Source organism: Gorilla gorilla, chromosome 12, assembly GCF_029281585.2.
Source record: "Gorilla gorilla gorilla isolate KB3781 chromosome 12, NHGRI_mGorGor1-v2.1_pri, whole genome shotgun sequence".
Classification (NCBI taxonomy): domain Eukaryota; kingdom Metazoa; phylum Chordata; class Mammalia; order Primates; family Hominidae; genus Gorilla; species Gorilla gorilla.
This window is the reverse complement of record NC_073236.2, coordinates 138,054,682-138,072,256: the sequence shown is the minus strand read 5'-3', so window position 1 is coordinate 138,072,256 and position 17,575 is coordinate 138,054,682. Positions and strand designations below refer to the sequence as shown.

At 45.7% G+C, this 17,575-nt stretch overlaps 1 protein-coding gene across 19 annotated transcripts in view; it reads right to left on the bottom strand.

Moving 5' to 3' along the window:
• Positions 1 to 17,575, bottom strand: part of MYT1L (myelin transcription factor 1 like) — a 539,395-nt gene that overhangs the window by 108,468 nt on the left and 413,352 nt on the right. For all 19 annotated transcript variants that reach the window (XM_031006771.3, XM_055378700.2, XM_055378703.2 and 16 more), the window contains 3 exons: positions 17,165 to 17,255; positions 15,384 to 15,491; positions 8,305 to 8,519 (listed from right to left, as the gene is read on the bottom strand). In XM_031006771.3, the coding sequence (XP_030862631.2) occupies positions 8,305 to 8,519; positions 15,384 to 15,491; positions 17,165 to 17,255 (414 nt within the window). The remainder of the gene's footprint in view (positions 1 to 8,304; positions 8,520 to 15,383; positions 15,492 to 17,164; positions 17,256 to 17,575) is intronic.

The window sequence follows — 17,575 nt, the reverse complement described above, 5'->3', positions numbered from 1 at the left end:
CTCCAACAGGATTGCATCTAGACTTCCACCACCCTGTAAGATGCTACCACATGCCCGCTTCACAGATGTGGAGACTGAGGCTGCCCAACGTCCACAAAGAGCCTCGACTGCCATCAACGATGTGTTTGTCTGGGAGAGTTCAGTATCTTATCAATTAGAAAATGCTACCCCAGCATCTCCATACACCAATAACATCCAGGCTCACCATCAATCAAGCAGGCAATCCCATTCACAGTAGCCACAAAGAAAAGGAAATACCTAGGAGCACAGCTCACCAAGGAGGTGAACAATGTCCACAAGGAGAGCTACAAAACACTGCTGAAAGAAATCAGAGACGACACAAATAAATGGAAAAATGTCCCATGTTCATGAATTGGAAGAATCAATATTGTTAAAATGGCCATACTGCCCAAAGCAATCTGCAGATTCAATTCTATTCCTATCAAACTACCAATGCAATTCTTTACAGAGTTAGAAAAACAATGATTCTAAAATTTCTATGAAATCAAAAAAGAGCCCAAATAGCCAAAGCAATCCTAAGCAAAATGAACAAAGCCAGAGGTTACACTCTACCTGACTTCAAAGTACACGATAAGGCTACAGTAACCAAAATAGCTTGGTACTGGTGTAAAAACAGACACACAGACCAATGGAACACAATAGAAAACTCAGAAATAAAGCCACGCACCTACAACCATCTGATCTTTGACAAGGCCAATGAGAACAAGCAGTGGGGAAATGGTACTGGGATAATGGCTGAGCTATTTGTAGAAGAATGAAACTAGACCCATACTTTTGCCATATACAAAAATTAACAAGATGGATTAAAGATGTAAATGTAAGATGTCAAACTATAAAAATCTGAGAAGAAAACCTAGGAAATACCCTTTTCAACACTGGCCTTGGCAAATATTTTTTTTGGCTAGGTCTCCAAAAGCAATTGCAACAAAAACAAAAATAGACAAGAGGGACCTAATTAAACAAAAGAGCTTCTGCACAGCAAAAGAAACTATCAACGGAGCAGACAGATAACCTACAGAATAGGAGAAGATATTCACAAACTATGTCAGATGACAAAGGCCTAATATCTGACATCTATAAGGAACAAATGCTTCAACAAACAAACCACAAATAACCCCATTAAAAATGGGCAAAGAACATGAACAGACACTTCTCAAAAGAAGACATACAAGTGGCCAACAGCCATGTGATAAAATGCTCAACATCACTAATCACCAGAGAACTGCAAAACAAAACCACAGTGAGATAGCATCTCATACCAGTCTGAATGGCTATTATTAAAAAGCCAAAAACAGCAGATGCTGGAGAGGCTGTGGAGAAAAGAGAACACTTATACATTCTTGGTGGAAATGCAAATTAGTTCAGCTACTGGACAGTAGTTTGAAGTTTTCTCAAAGCACTTAAAACAGAGCTACCATTAGACCCAGCAGTCCTGTTACTGAGATTTACCCAAATGAAAATAGATCGTTGTACCAGAAAGACACATGCACTCGTATGCTCATCACCATGCTCTTCACAATAGCAGAGGCACAGAATCAACCTAGGCGCCCATCAGTGGTGGATTAGATAAAGAAAATGCGGTACATAGACACTGTGTGATACTATGCAGCCATAAAAAGAATAAAGTCATGTCATTTGCAGTAACATGGATGGTGCTGGAGGCCACAAACCTAAATGAATTAATGCAGGGACAGAAAACTTTGTACCACATGTTCTTACTTGTAAGTGGGAGCTAAACATAGAGCACACAGGGACATAAACATGGGAACAATTGACACTGTGGACACTAGAGAGGGGCGTGGGTTGGAGAAATACCTCTTGGGTACTGTGTTCACTACCTGGGTGCAGTATGCCCGTGTAATGAACATGCACAGGTATCCTCTGTATCTAAAATAAAAGTTGAAACAAAAAAGAAAAATGCTACCTCTATGTGACAACATTTTACTTGAAAGAATTTTTAACTAAAACGACTCTCTGCATTTCTTCCTCTCATCTTACTTGAGTCACCTTAAATTATCCTGAAGTTATAAAATGTAGATGTGACGATGCATTGACTTTCCCAGATATTTAATTCATAAGATGCTACAACTAGATGACGCCAAGTGGATGGTACCGAATTTCAGTCGGTGGCTGAACTGTCAAGAGTCTTTTGATGTGCCTATCAACTCACTGCACTCAAATGGGCAACTAAGACAGTATCTACTTTCACGTGCATCCTTTACTGAATATAAAAATGTCATTTAAAAGTTTTAATTAAAACAAAAATAAAAATAAGAGGGCCTACAGTTAAAATTGCTCAGGAAAGGAAGGTCATTGGTCCTAATAATTATCCCTATTTGTAAAATGTCAGCACAGCCCTTCATGCCAGTATCTTTTGGACCACAATCAGCATTGCTCGGCTCAGTGCCCTGACAGCAGGGGGCGCTGCAGAGCAGGGGCTTCAAATTGAGGGTGCTCTGTTCCCCCTCTTCCAGCACAGAGGATGCTTGGTCTGATGAGAGCAGTTTCACAATGACAGAATGCACTTTCTTTTTCTTTTCGCAAACAAAGCTTTTTTTTTTTGTTTTGAGATGGAGTCTCACTCTGTCACCCAGGCTGCAGTGCAGTGGCATGATCTCAACTCACTGCAATCTCTGCCTCTCAGGCTCACGTGATTCTCTTGCCTCAGCCTCATAAGTAGCTGGGATTACAGGCGCCCACGACCATGCCTGGCTAATTTTTGTATTTTTAGTAGAGACAGGGTTTCACCATGTTGGCCAGGCTGATCTCGAACTCCTGACTTCAGGTGATCTGCCTGCCTTGGCCTCCCAAAGTCCTGGGATTACAGGCATAAGCCACCACGCCGGCCCAGAGCTATTTTTGATCAAATTTTTTTTCAGTCCATCAGCAGACAAGAATGTGTTAACCTTCTTCCAGGCGCCCAGAACATCACTGTATGTTACGAGCAATGCAGCAGCTTTAACTCTAGATGCCAGAGCTGCCTTGAAACAGGAGCAGCTGCTGGATCTTAAACCATCCTAAAAATACCTCTTCAACTATTCCATTTCCTCCACTGCAGGAAAAAAGGAAAAGCACACAGGATTTGTGTGATTAAATACAGCTGTTGACATAATAATAATAATGAACAAAACAAAAAAATACAAAACCTTCCAGGTAGGACCTTTTCATTCACCTACTCTGCTTGTGAAATTCTTACTAAATGTACATGCCTTGTTCTCCTAGAAATGCCTATTGCCTTATGTATTCACCTTTTCTTGCAGAGAACAGATAAACATGTCTCTAGATGCCAGAGCATCTAGAGATGCTCTGTCTCTACTAAAAATACAAAAATTAGCCGGGCATGGTCATGGGCGCCTGTAATCCCAGCTACTTAGATGGGAAATTCATATAAACAATATGAATTTCCATGAAAACCAGACAAATGCAATCACAAGATGTCCATCATGGAGATGTCTCCACTAGCTGGGACCCAGTGATCTTTAGACCTAACTTGATTCAGGTCCTAATCTGTGGCACTGAGTCTCATAGTCTTTACACACGTCCAACTAGTGTTTCAAGTAAGTTGAAATACGGACGTCTAATCTTACATGGGAAAGAATGGAGCTTTCTAGCCTGTGGGATGACATCTCCAAGGCACACGGTCTACTTGCTAGAGTTAAGCTGATGTCCAAAGGGCATCGAGGTCTAGGTTTCAGGCTCTCTTTTCCTCAGTGTCCTTGGCACAGCTACTGCCTGCCTGGCCTGCCCTGGCCCTAGAGGGTGGAGTGAATCTGCAGACCCGGCCTGTGACCTAGCAGGAGCTTGCGGCCCGTGGGAAGACAGGCCGTCTCGGCAGGTGGTACCCAAGAGGTGACACACAGCCATGCTGCAGGGCAGAGTGTGGCACCAAGCTCCATGGACGCAGGCAGCTGGAGAGTGGTAGGAAGGGCCGCGGACTGCCTGCAGGAGGAGAAAACTTCACCAGGGAGCGGCCTCTGCTCAGGTAGAGAGGCCATGGGGAAGTCGGGCAGGTGGAGGGAAGAAGGGAGCTCTGCAGGCGGGCGTGGTGGGGCTGGAGACAGAGGGCCAGGGAGGTGCACTCCAGAGGAGTCATGAAGGAGAGAATGAGCTGAGTCTGCAGCTGCCCAGGCAGTCAGGGGAGTTGTCTGTGTGGCCAGGAGGGCAGGGAGCAAAGAAGAGGAAGTGCCAAGATGATAGGAAGGTCTGAGCGCTGGAGAATTTGGAAGCTGGGAATAATCAAAAGGAGAACATGGGAAGAGCCCATTTGGGGGCTGGTAACCTGACAGGATTAGGCCCCCAAGGGTGGGGTGTGTTGCCTGGAGACACAGCAAAGGTGGAGATATAATAGGCCAGGGGTTGGCAACTTTTTCTGGAGAGGATTTTGCAGCAAATGTTTAGGCTTTGGGAATTGCGCGATTGTTTTTGTGGCCACTGGGCTCTGCCCTGCACTGTAGGAGCAACCGCAGCCTGCCCGCCAAGCCCTGAGGGCAGCCAGGTGCCAACGGCAGCCTATGCATGGCATGGAAACGGAATTTCACACAGCTTTTATAGATCAGAAAATATTATTTGTCAATTGTGCTTTTCTGCAATTCTTTAAAAATGTCAAAGCCATTCTTAGCTCACCATACAAAACAGGGTGGGTGGGCTGTGGCTTGGAGCTCCCGGGAGAGGGCAGGGCCCAGACACCCAAGTGGATGCTCAGTCCTCCTCCCCTCAGCCCCTCTGTCAGCCTGCGTGGATTTCTATTTCCTATAGACAACGTGAAGCCCCTTCCTCAGCAGCCCCCGTAGCTTTCCCTGTTCTTCCTTTTCACGGGTCTCCGTCCTGGCCTCCAGACCACTGGCTGTGCTCACCATCCTGTGTGTTTCCCTACTTTTGCATGATTTCTGCTCAAACTCTACGATCTTATCTAAAGTTTGCCACTTTGGTAAAGCGCACGCTAATCCTGCAGGCAGAGGGACTCCTCACTTCACTGGGCAGCAGTGTGCCTTTCAGTATCTTGTGTATCCTGAGGGAAGGCATGATAGACTGACAGATGGATAGGCAGACACACAGACAGACACATAGACAGACACAGATTGACAGATGGACAGCAAGCACTGGTGTGCTGTGTCTGGAAGGATGCAGCTGGTGAAGTGAAGATTTTGTGAGTGGTTTGATCACAGCTGGTGTGATTTAAGAGATGATTCTCCAAGGCTGTAGGGAAGGTCCTATGTTTTATTTCATTCTGTATCTCCATGGCCCTGACCTTTGGTTGGTAAGATCTGTACTTTTCTCCCTTACGACAGGCCCATTTCTCTGCCTCTTTTTAGGAACAATGACTCAATTCTTTGTGCACCTGAAGCAAGTGTTGGCAAAGATACATTGGAGAGTAACTGCAGACAGCAGTCACTCTGCAGTCAGAATCTCCCACCTGGTGCCCAGGAGTGGGGCCAGATCTCCTTGGATTACACCCCATCAACAACCTACCAGCCAGTCTTGTCCTAGTGGGCACTTTCCAGGAGGCTTTTTTTTTTTTTTTTTTTTTTTCTTGAGATGGAGTCTCGCTCTGTCGCCCAGGCTGGAGTGCAGTGGCGTGATCTCCACTTACTGCAAGCTCCGCCTCCCAGGTTCACGCCATTCTGCTGCCTCAGCCTCCTGAGCAGCTGGGACTACAGGCACCCGCCACCACGCCTGGCTAATTTTTTGTATTTTTCGTAGAGACGGGGTTTCACTGTGTTAGCCAGGATGGTCTCGATCTCCTGACCTCGTGATCCGCCCACCTCGGCCTCCCAAAGTGCTGGGATTACAGGCGTGAGCCCCCGCGCCCGGCCAGGAGGCTTTTAAAATCTGTCAGATGAGTCTAGTGAAATGGAAGCAGAGTGTCACTAAAAGCCCAGACTTCACGCCCACACAGTACATCCGCGTAACACTTGCGCCTCTAAAATCTGTACACAAGTAAGTGGAGGGCTGGCTCATTTTCTCACTGCACTGTGGCGAGAGGCTGCATTTCCTTTGCTCTGTTTTCCTGAAGCCCTAACATTCAGCTTTCAGCCTGTCTGCTCAATAGATGCTTGTTTCTAGGGGGTCGGCTGCAAAGCATGGCTCAGCCTTAGTGTCCACAGGAGGGCCTCTGCTGGGCATGCGATGATCAATGCCAGTAACTAACATGTGATGGCGCCACAGAGTGCGTCCTCACACCCATCCCGTCTCGGCTGATCTTCACTGCAGCCTCGCAAGGTCAGCAGAGGACACTCTTGCTTCCTCTCTGCTCCAGAAGAAACCCATGCTGCACTAGGCTAACTTGTCCAGTAGCATCCGGCTCCTAAGAATGGCACCGAAAATCTGCTCAGTGGATTTGACTTTGGGTGCCCTAAAGGCACCATGACCTGGAGACGGCTCTGCTGGTAATGACTTCACCCAGAAGCCCCCTTTCCTTCTCAGGCTGGAGTCTGACCTTAACAATGAAGCTGAAGAAAGAAATCAGCCCACACGGAACAAGAACAACAAAAAAACAGGTGTGTAAACATGAACATCTAGTGAAAGAATGGATCAAATCCCGGTAAAACGTCAATGAATTGGAAATCATATAAGCAGCCTTCAATTAGGAGAACTTCATTTCTTTTGATCCTTCACTTGTAGATGAACAAATGAGATGACAAGAAACCTGAAATTATTACAAAACAAACCAACAGAACTATTTCTGTTATACGCTACAGTCACTCCTTTTATCCATTTATGTCTGTTTCTGACCAATATATGATACCTCCAAGAAATACTAAATTTCATTCACTATACAAATAAATTGTTATGAAGGCAAGAAATACCATAGCTTAGAAAGATGTGCAGCAATTCCTGTAGAATAATAAAAATGGTTTCTGAAGTCCCCAAGCATTCAGTTTAAATATTGTCTGTGTATGTGTACTGTGATTTTAACTAAGTACCTTTTTCTTTGTTTTTGATACAGAGTCTTGCTCTGTCCACCAGGCTGGAGAGCAGCAGCACAATATGAGCAGCTGGGATTACAGGCATGAGCCACCATGCCTGGCTAATTTTTGTATTTTTAGTAGAAACAGGGTTTTGCCATGTTGGCCAGGCTGGTCTTGAACTCTTGACACCAAGTGATCCACCTGCCTCAGCCTCCCAAAGTGCTGGGATTACAGGCATGAACCACTGCAGCCAGCCCTAAGTATCTTTTTCAAAGAAAAGCTTGATGACCTTTTTAAAAAAACTGTTTCCTTCCCCTGTGCTAGAGAGCATCATGATAAGACTTCTAAATCATCAGAACATTTACACCCCAAGTCCCAATTGGTAAAACTTGGCAATTACGTCTATACAGCCTAGAATTTAAAGCAGACACATGGTTAGATAAATAAATAAAATTAAATAAATACAGTCTTCCCCTCTAATGAAAAACTACTTACCAACTAGCTTTGTAGTGAAATGGTAACTAGTTCGTACTCTAGGTAGTGGTTCAAATAAGCATTGGTCAAAATAAACTACTCCTTTCCCGTGAAGCCTGTGGCACTGTGTTTGTTGCATGAGCTCTATTTTGTTGGTGCCACAGCCGCCACAAGCCAGCAAGGAACAAAGCTACGGCTCTGCCGGCAGCACCCCAGGCTGGGCCTTGTTTTGCCCCACCATCCCCAGTCGCAGGGGGACCCCGGTGCCGGTCTTCTGTGAAGAGGCGACAAGGAGGCCACCAGCTCTGGCTACCCGGCAATCACTGGCGAACTTCTCAAGAGTGCCGTCGTGTCGTGCAGGGAGCACCCCAGGGATTCTGATTTGATTGGTCATGAGGGCAGGTTGGGCATGAGAATTAAGAAAACAATCTCCCCAGATGGTTCTCATGTGCGTGCAAGGCTGAGAACACCAAGGAGATGGGTGCAGAGCTCCTCAAAGCTCCTGGGAGCCCAGGGCTGCCTGCTCCCCCCTGCACTGTCTGTCTCAGAGGCATTTATTTAAAGGAAGCATATAAGATAAGGGCACTGTCTTCCCAGTACCACAAAAGACAATGAGCCAGTCCATAGCTTCTCCCTCTCCACATTCCACGAGCAGCCGAGTGCGCTGTCTCGGAATTATTGAGGGGAAACCATGTCCTTCCTTCCCCTGAAGTTTTGCTCACCTACAGCTGTGTGGACCTGAGGGGCTTTCAGCTCCTGGGCTGTGCTATGAAAGTCCTGTTCTTTTGGTACCCATTGAGTGACCACCACCGCTCAACTAATTTGTAGGACATTGATATACACAACAACAACATCATCAATGGCAACGTGTCTCTCATGTATAAGAGTGTGCACCTCCTACCATCATCATATCCTTTGGGGGATATATCCCTGGTTTGCACCTTGGGAGCTATGGCTCGCTTGCCATAAGTATGGTTGTCGTAACTGTTGTATTCAAACGAGGTCTTGGAATATTTCTCGAGCTCCTTGGCCAGGTTGGAACGCGGCGTAGTTGTGGGGACATTGTTTCTGTAGCCATACTGAGGAATCTCCAGCTGCTTCACAAAGCACATTGGCCTGGAAGTAAACAAGAAAACAAATAACAGCTTGCTTTCCTGTGGCTTTGCACACGACGAGCTTCACATTAAAACTAGAATATCTTACTTTTTTAAATGTGTTAATCAGAACCTTGCACTAAAACTACAACTTTTTTATTTTCTGAATAAAAGACAAAGTGTGTTTTAATTATATAGCATCAAATAAACTGCCTAACAGTCAACTTTGGCAATAAAAAAGGACAAGAAATAAAATCTTTAAATATGTCCTTTTTTCCTTCTTTCCTGTAAGAGGTCTGGTGGCTTGGTGATGACATGAGATATGAGGATGGGGACAATTCCAGTCCTGAAATTTCTTTGCAACGGTTACAAAGAGTTGCCGAATTATACACAAAGACGTTGCCTCAATAAAAAATCCCCCTTAAAAAGTAAGAAGAAGTAAAGAAATACTCTTAGGGACATAGACTGAGACAGAACCAGATCAAAATGTACCTAACTGGACAATGAGGTAGGCTAGGTGGTAATGTACCTTGTCAAGTACTAGAATATGCATTCAACATTTTTATCTAGTAGTCATTTCTTAATGTCTTTGGAATAAAATATTTAAAAGGAAGGACACCAGGTCATTGCTCACTCATAGACATCGTGTCGTGTGTGTGTGCGTGTGTGTGTGCGTGTGTGTGTCCACCTCTTCATCGGTCTAGCTCATAAGTGGAGTTTTTAGACTTTATACTTGAAATAACTTTAGACTTGCAGAAAAGTTGTACAGAGGTTTTCTTTACACCCTGACACCAAATTCCACCAATGTGACCATCTTCATAACCGTCAGACAAGAGCAAAACCAGGCGACTAACATTAGTATGGAGTTCTTTCCTAAACTAGAGGCTGTATTTGGATCTGACCAGTTTCTCCACAGATGTCCTTTTTCTGACACAGCCATGCAGGGTCCCACAGTGCACTAAGGGTCCTGCGTTCTGTCCTCCCCCTCGACAGCTCCTCAGTCTCACTGGGCTCAAGGCTTCATGGATTGGACACTGAAGAGCTGGTCAGGTTTTGTAGAATCAGATACAGACACATTCTTTTTGTTGTTGTTGTTGAGATGGAGTCTCGGTCTGGTGGTCTGGGCTGGAGTGCAGTGGCATGATCTCAGCTCACCGCAACCCCCATCTCCTGGGTTCAAGCGATTCTCCTGCCTCAGCCTCCCGAGTAGCTGGGACTACAGGCGTGCACCACCATACCTGGCTAATTTTTTTGCATTTTCAGTGGAGACAGGGTTTCACCATGTTGGCCAGGCTGGTCTCAAACTCCTGACCTCAAGTTATCCACCCACCTTGGCCTCCCAGAGTCCTGGGATTATAGGCCATAGATGCATTGTTAATCGCAACATCCTACAGTCTCATCTGCCATCTTTGTATTTTTCTCAAGTGATTCTCCTGCCTCAGCCTCCCAGGCAGCTGGGATTACATCACGAACCACCATGCCTGGCTAATTTTTTTTTTTTTTTGAGACGGAGTCTCGCTCTGTCCCCCAGGCTGGAGTGCAGTGGTGCGATCTCGGCTCACTGCAAGCTCTGCCTCCCGGGTTTACACCATTCTCCTGCCTCAGCCTCTCGAGTAGCTGGGACTACAGGTGCCTGCCACCGTGCCCAGCTAATTTTTTTTGTATTTTTAGTAGAGACGGGGTTTCACCATGTTAGCCAGGATGGTCTCGACCTCCTGACCTCGTGATCCACCCACCGCCTGGCTAATTTTTGTATTTTTAGTAGAGACAGGGTTTTGCCAAGTTGGCCAGGCTGGTCTTGAACCCTTGGCATCAAGTGATCCTTTTTCAAAAAAATACTTACAGACCTTTTCACATCGGCATCATTTTACACACTACAAAGCTAACAAAATATTGAATTTTAAAAGCAGAGAGTTTCTTGTTGAATTTTTATCATTCTAAATTATATAAAATGTATTCCAAATAAAGACCCAACCAAGCAGGAAAAAACAAAAGGTGGTGAATTCATGTATTAGTGTTAGGTTCATAGTCAGCTTAGGAAGGACAGTCATTTTTTTTTTTTTTTAAGACGGAATTTTGCTCTGTTGCCAGGCTGGAGTGCAATGGCATGGTCTCGGCTCAATGCAACCTCCACCTCCAGGGTTCAAGTGATTCTCCTGCCTCAGTCTCCTGAGGAGCTGGGATTACAGTCTCCCGCCACCATGCCCAGCTAATTTTTCTATTTTTAGTGGAGACAGGGTTTCACCATGTTGGCCAGGCTGGTCTCCAACTCCTGACCTCAGGTGATCCACCCGCCTCGGCCTCTCAAAGTGCTGGGATTACAGGCGCCAGCAACCACACCTGGAGGAAGACAGTAATTTTTGAGTAAGATCCTATTTCTTGATTACTAGTATCAGTAAGATCTGCAAATATTGCCTGTACCTCTAGCACAAATGTGAAATTTTAGCAGATGTATGAAATCATAATATCAGCAGGTACAAACGTGTACTGTTTAGGAAGGAAACTCTTTGGCAACAGATGTGCAAACAATATTTTGATTGTTCTCCCTGGGGATGGAAATCTGAGGGGTTTTGATTTGTTCCTTTCCTAACTTATTTTCCACAAGTATTCTTGTGTGTCTGAATAAATATATTTTCTCTTGAGTCCTTGCTCTCTTCCTAAAGGTGATGCACACAGGCACACCAAAATCATCTATACTTGCCTTACAGGTAACAGGTTTAAAACTATTGTCTTGCTTTTTTATGATTATTTTCATGATTATGTTTTGCTTTTTTATGATTCACTGAAAAAATATTTAGAAGACACAAAAGCTATTTTTTAAAAAATCGCCTACAGATCTTCTAGAGACAAAAACTTTTAAGGTTTTGGTGTATTTTTTATGATTAACTTAATGCATTTTATATTTACTTTAAATAGTTAGAATCTTACACTTTTACATATTTTATGCTTCCATTTTACATGATATTTAATTTCCCTTTTTGTTTCTCAGGCTTTAAAAACAGTTCTTAATAGCAGAATGATATTGAAATCAATGAATATTATACTATTTAACTATTTTCCAACTTTTTGATTTTGTTGCTGTTATAAATTCTGACTTAATAGGCATCCATGTAGATAATCTCTTTTTACTCTGATTATTTCATAAATTTATATTGGTTTTGGTGCAGTTACAAAGTTTTGATAACTGAATTTTTTAAGAAAAGAAAGTCAGATTTTAGACTGATAGCCATATCTATACTTTTATAACAGTATTGGATATATATCCAATTATATGTATGTAAATTGGATATTGGTTAAATATCCAATTTATTTACCAAATCACCAATACATTTATTGCGATTTCATTAATTTAGCTGATTTACTTCTTGTCAAATCAATAAAATCATGTAATAATTGACTGTATATTGTTCTTGAGACATTTTCCCAGATAATATGATGGTACATAAATGAATAAACCTGTAGGCCTTGCTTTAAAAGATGCTGGGGCAGGCTGGGCATGGTGGCTCATGCCTGTAATCCCAACACTTTGAGAGGCTGAGCCAGGAGGATCACTTGAGCCCAGGAGTTTGAGACCCACCAGAGCAATATAGGGAGACCCTGTCTCTCCAAAATAATAATAATAATAATAATAATAATAATAAATACAAAATAATAAAAAAAATATTAGCCAGGCGTGGTGGTGCATGCCCATTGTCTCAGCTACTCAGGTGGTTGAGGCGGGAGGATTGCTTGAGCCCAGGACATCAAGGCTACAGTGAGCCATAATTGTGCCACTGTACTCCAGCCTGGGTGACAGAGTGAGACCCTGTCTCTAAAAATTTTTTTTTAAATTAAAAAAAAAAAAAACAAAAGACCATGGGTGATGTGATCATATTTCAAGGGTCCAAATGCTATGAGAATTCTGGAGAAGAGAGAACACTCCAGGCTATGGAATTCAGTTACGTTTGAATGGAGAAAGGGATGTTTGAAGTAAGTTTTACACAATGGGTTGATTTTTAAGGTTAAGATCTGTGCGGGGAGTGGGAGGGGGCGGTGTGGTAAGAAAACATTCCAGGAAAAGAAACTCAGCGTCCAAAGGTGAGGAGGCAAAAAAGCCAGGAGAACCCTCAGGGAATAGCAAGAGACTGGCAGCCTGGGACCAGATCAGCCCAAGGGCAATCTGTTTATTCCCCTGGCGGGGAAGGCCAAAGGCTGGGAGAAGCATAATCCCCAAGCCTTAAAAAGATCAGGACCAGATCAGAGGGAGGTAGGAGGTGAGGAGAGGCTTCAGCTAGAGGGCCATATGCCACACCCTGACAGAGGCTGCAAGTCTGGGACTGGGAAGGAGGCTATAGACTTGGCCAGGATTGGAAGCACCTACTTAAGTCTCAGGCTCTTGTTCATTGAACGATTTGTTTAAAGACTTTTTAGAATCGTAACTAGTTAAATGACCGTAGGTTTAACTTCATTCTCTTTTCTTCTTTCCTGTCTCTTCCTTTTCCACTGAAAGAGCACCCCTACATGGAGACCCTGTGGGGAATACAGACGTGCTGGGACAGGGACTTGTCCTCCAGGTGTCACACCCGGCATGCCAGGTAAGGCCCATGGAGGTGGAAAGCCCGCAGGAGCCTCACGCAGGGCCAGTGCAGGGCCCAGCACCCAGCGCTTCCCTGGACAACCAGGAATGGCTGTGGTTGGTCAGTGTGCATTGCTGGGCTGGCCCGAGACCTCGCACTGCAGTGAGACTGGGGTCTCTTTCTTCTTGTTAAAAGCCCTGTCCTGGCCTGGTTCCCATTCCAGCCAGAGGCACAGAGGAGAACGGCTGCAGCTGCACAGTAGTTACTCCCAGCCTCTGCTCGGTTGGCATTTGGTGGGGTTTTCTTTGCACCAATCCAGAGACAGGGATGCTGCATATGAAGCCACAGGAGCAGCACAGAAGGCTTCAGGCCGGAACATCGGAGTGGAGGCTGTGTTTGAACAAAGTGGTATTCACAATTACATGCATGCCTGGTCTCCAGCTGCCATGAGCTTCTCCCTGAAATCCCCACTCTGTGCTGGCCCCCGGGAGCAGGGCAGCCTGTAGGTGGGCAGTCGTAGGTGGGCAGTGCAGCCCCCGGGAGCAGGGCAGCCCCAAGGTGGGCAGTGCAGTCACCTGGTGACTCCAAGAAAGGCCAGATACTAGAGTTCTTCCAGCTTCTTGGGGGTCTGGCCAAAGTAGGCTGAAGAAAATTCATAAAAGCCCTCAGCAACAAATTTCTCCCTACCAACTTTCAAATTCTCCTTTGACCAATAACGATTCCTTGTTGGATTACGCAGCCCCGTGGGTTGGTCTGTTTTATTGGGTGGGGGTGGTTTTCATGTTGCCAATAATTAGCTGTGGGCTGATGGGGAGAGGGAGGGTGGCCTATGACTTGTTCAGCGTTTGGTCTTGCCATATGGAAGGTGGGTGCATTTCCCTGAAAGGGTGGCTCCCTGAGATGGGTGCTCTGGGGGCACTTCAGGCCAGGACCCCAAATGCAGAAAACTCTAGATGTAGCTGTGCCACAATTTATTGAGGAGTTATCTCTTGATAGTAGGGTCACAGATGGCTTGTTTTCTTACTTTTTGCTTAAATAAATATTTATAATTTTCTGTAAAGATTTTAACTTTTCTATTTAGGGAGGAAGGGAGTTTAATTACTACGTTAGAAGCTTCTTGGGATGTTATGAAATAATACTCAAGAACAAAAAGGATATTCATATTGTTTGCCCAGTGATTTGCTCCAAGAGATTTATCCTAAATAATTTACTTTTTTATTTTTTTGAGACAGGTTCTTGCTCTGTCATCTAGGCTAGAGTGCGGTGGTGCAATCACAGCTCACTGCAGCCTTGACCTCCTGGGCTCAAATCAATCCTCCCACCTCAGCCTTCTGAGTAGCCAAAGAAATAACAGAAGCAAAGTGCTGTATATATGAAAGAAATGTGTATTATTGCCCTCTCTTTAATAGTAAAAGCAGGAAACAGCCTGAATGCCTCAAAGCTAGAACCTAGCTTTGGCACTGGGGGTACATCTGAACAGTAGAATATACGTAGCTGTGAAGATGACAATTAAGATGATTACATAGAGACAAGGACGCGTGTTTCTGCTGTGATGTTGTGTGAAAAGGCAGGATATGTGACAATTGTCATAGTTTTCATGTGGATGAGGATTTGAAACAACACGTAAGAATGAAAGCTGTACAGAAGGGCTGAGTGAATGGGGAGCTTATCCTCCCAAAACTTCAATAAAACAGTGGTTTCAGCCGGATGATCTGCGACATTGTAACACTGATTGACCCACTGTAACATTCGGGTCAGTCATTTAACCTCCGCACTCTGGATTTTCTCACTTGCCAAACGGAGGTGACAACACCTACTCCCACCTACACCTCAGGGCATTGGGCGTAACAGGAGGGAGCTCTGCCGGTTTTGCACGCGAGAGCTTCCACACGTGTGCACAGGGTGCTCATACCCCTGGCATCGTCAGAAACATCAGCACCAGCCTTAGTTGGTGTGAGGCCCTATCCTGCAAAATATGAGAAAATTACCTTGGACATCTCAGTAATTTTCAAAGCTTCCCTTTCATCTAGCACTCAGACTCATGAAATACCAGGTCCAGAAACAAAACCAGAAATGATTTCCTCCAATTCTCTCATGTAAATTGTCACAGTGAGTCCGCAGACACCAGGGGAAGAATGACACCCTTGCCCTCATACAGCCACAGCCTGGCCTGGAGTGAGGGGTCCTGGCCCCAGCTTCCAGCACAGCCCCGCCCTCCAGTCCCTGCCCCTGCTGCTGTAGGGACACGCCCTGAGCGTGTGTCCCCAGCGCTCCGAGGTGTGGGGCAGACTGTGGATAGAGCTCACGGATGGCGCACTCCTGCTGGGTACCTGAGCACGCGGTCCGAGGCCTGGCTGGACTTGGACACGTCGCAGCTCTGGTGCTTTTCCTGTGCCTTGGCCAGTTTCTCTGCTGCAGCGATCGGGCATCCGGAGAGGCTGCAATCACAGAAAGCGGGTTGAATGGTCCCGCCTCAAACACCTTCACAGCACAGTAATCCTCCCTTAGCACCAAGACCCTGATGCAGGTGGAGCTGGTGGTGGAGGGGTAGTTTCCCAAACCTGGCACAGGCAATCCCGATGGGTGGACTGGGAGAGGGGAAGGTAAGTCATGTTTCCAGGTGCATGCTTTCTGCTGGTCTCCAGCAGAGAATGCTGGCGGCAGTGCTGTGTGTGAGGTGTATTCAATCCTTCCCAATGAGAGCATCCCAGCTCCCATGCATTCGGGAGGACATAGCTGGTGAAAACTGTAGACAGATTCCATTTCTGGAGATGAAGAATTAACAGCTTGGGTAGGATGAGTTTTGAAGCCCAAGAATGGCAATGAATTGACTGTTACCAGAAGATGGAGCTCCAAGCTGATTTCCTAAATGCTATTGACTGTGGCCTCTGGGGGGCCTGTCTGACTTTAGCCCTTTGGTGTTCTCCACAAGCAGGGAAATGAAAGTGGAGAGGAAAGCAGAATGATTTCTAGGACTGCAATAAAATGTTTTGTGGAGCCAAATAGTTCAGGCTTAGTCTAGACGGAGGAGACAGCAGCTGGGCTCTTTTGTGTGCAAGCTCACTTTATGTGAAATCACCGTGTCTGCTCTGTGGGTGTCTACATGCGTATCTGCTCATATGCACAGACGCTCACCCCATATATGTGTCATATCCCAAAAATACGCCTGTGCTGAGGTTTGACGGAGGCCCTGACGCTGCGGATGCTGCATCGAACAGCACACAGCATGCACCTCTCCAACCTATGGATCATTTCCTGCTTCTGCAGATTAAACACCTGAATGTCTCTGGAGGGCACAGTGGTCATTTGTTTCATTATAAATGTAACACAAAGGACCAGGTTTGCCAGTCAGAGAAGCAAAAATTAGAATGAAGCTTGTAACAGTTTCCTTCTTTTAGATACAATTTTATGTGAACTCATAAAACCATAGACTGTAAGACAAACTTTAAAAGAATCACTTTTTGGCCTCTGGGAAAAAAAAAGTTATCAGATAAGAATGGAATATTATGGGCAACTGAGTAATTCTTATCAAGTCTGCACAGGACAGGAAAAGAGAACTCAGATCTTTCACAAACAAAAGAGTGGTTCTGAGTCCATTGGTTAGCGGGAGTCCAGAGTCTATTTCCCCGGCACCCCAGCCTCCCACAGACCGCCCCCCAACCTGCTAAACATCTGCAGGTTTTCTGAAGACGTCCATACTTGTGACCTGGGGTTTCCACAGAATTCCAAGGGCAGCCAAGCCAAGCTACACACTGTACAGGCGTGCTGCATTCCAGGCCACGTCCTGTCCAATGAACACTAGGACAGCCCTGTCTTCACCTCGGAGGACAGCAAAGGCTTGGTCTCCTTCCTTCCAGCCATTGTAAATGGTCATGGTTTCCACCCCTAATACTATACCCTGCTATGATAAGGTGGGTGGGGCAACTAAAACCATCCAGTTTGCACCACAAGGGCGTGGAGTGCTTTCACTCCCGTGCATTATATGGAGGTGCCTGCACTTGGGGAGCACTGTGGGGAGCACCATATGGAGCGTGGTAGGCCCCCCAGGAAGGAGGAGGCATGGAGAGCGGCCGGTGCTCCCTCCCACACCAGTGACGCACGCGTGGCTTACCTTCGGTGGGAGTTCCTGTTGCTGTTGACATGCCCGCGCCCCGTGCAGCCCGGAGTGGGGCACTTGAGGACACTTTCATGCATGGCAAGGACTTGACAGGGAGAGGCAAAGAGAACAGCCAGCGTTAAAACAGAGGCACGGTTAGGACACATGAAAATGCAGTCATTTAACAAAGGCCAGGTCGCTCATGATAGACAGTCCTACAAACGTTTGTGATGGGCATGGCCAGGAAAACACACATGGGAGGAGAAGGAAGGTTGACTGGACCCTACGGACCCTACACGAAAGGCCAGAGAAAGAAGGTTGACTGGACCCTATGCTAAGGGCCTCACACAGCAGAGGCGCTGGAGCCAGGAGCTGGGGAGTTCAGAGAACACAGAACCGACTCTTTCCTGATGGGCTAGGGGAGCG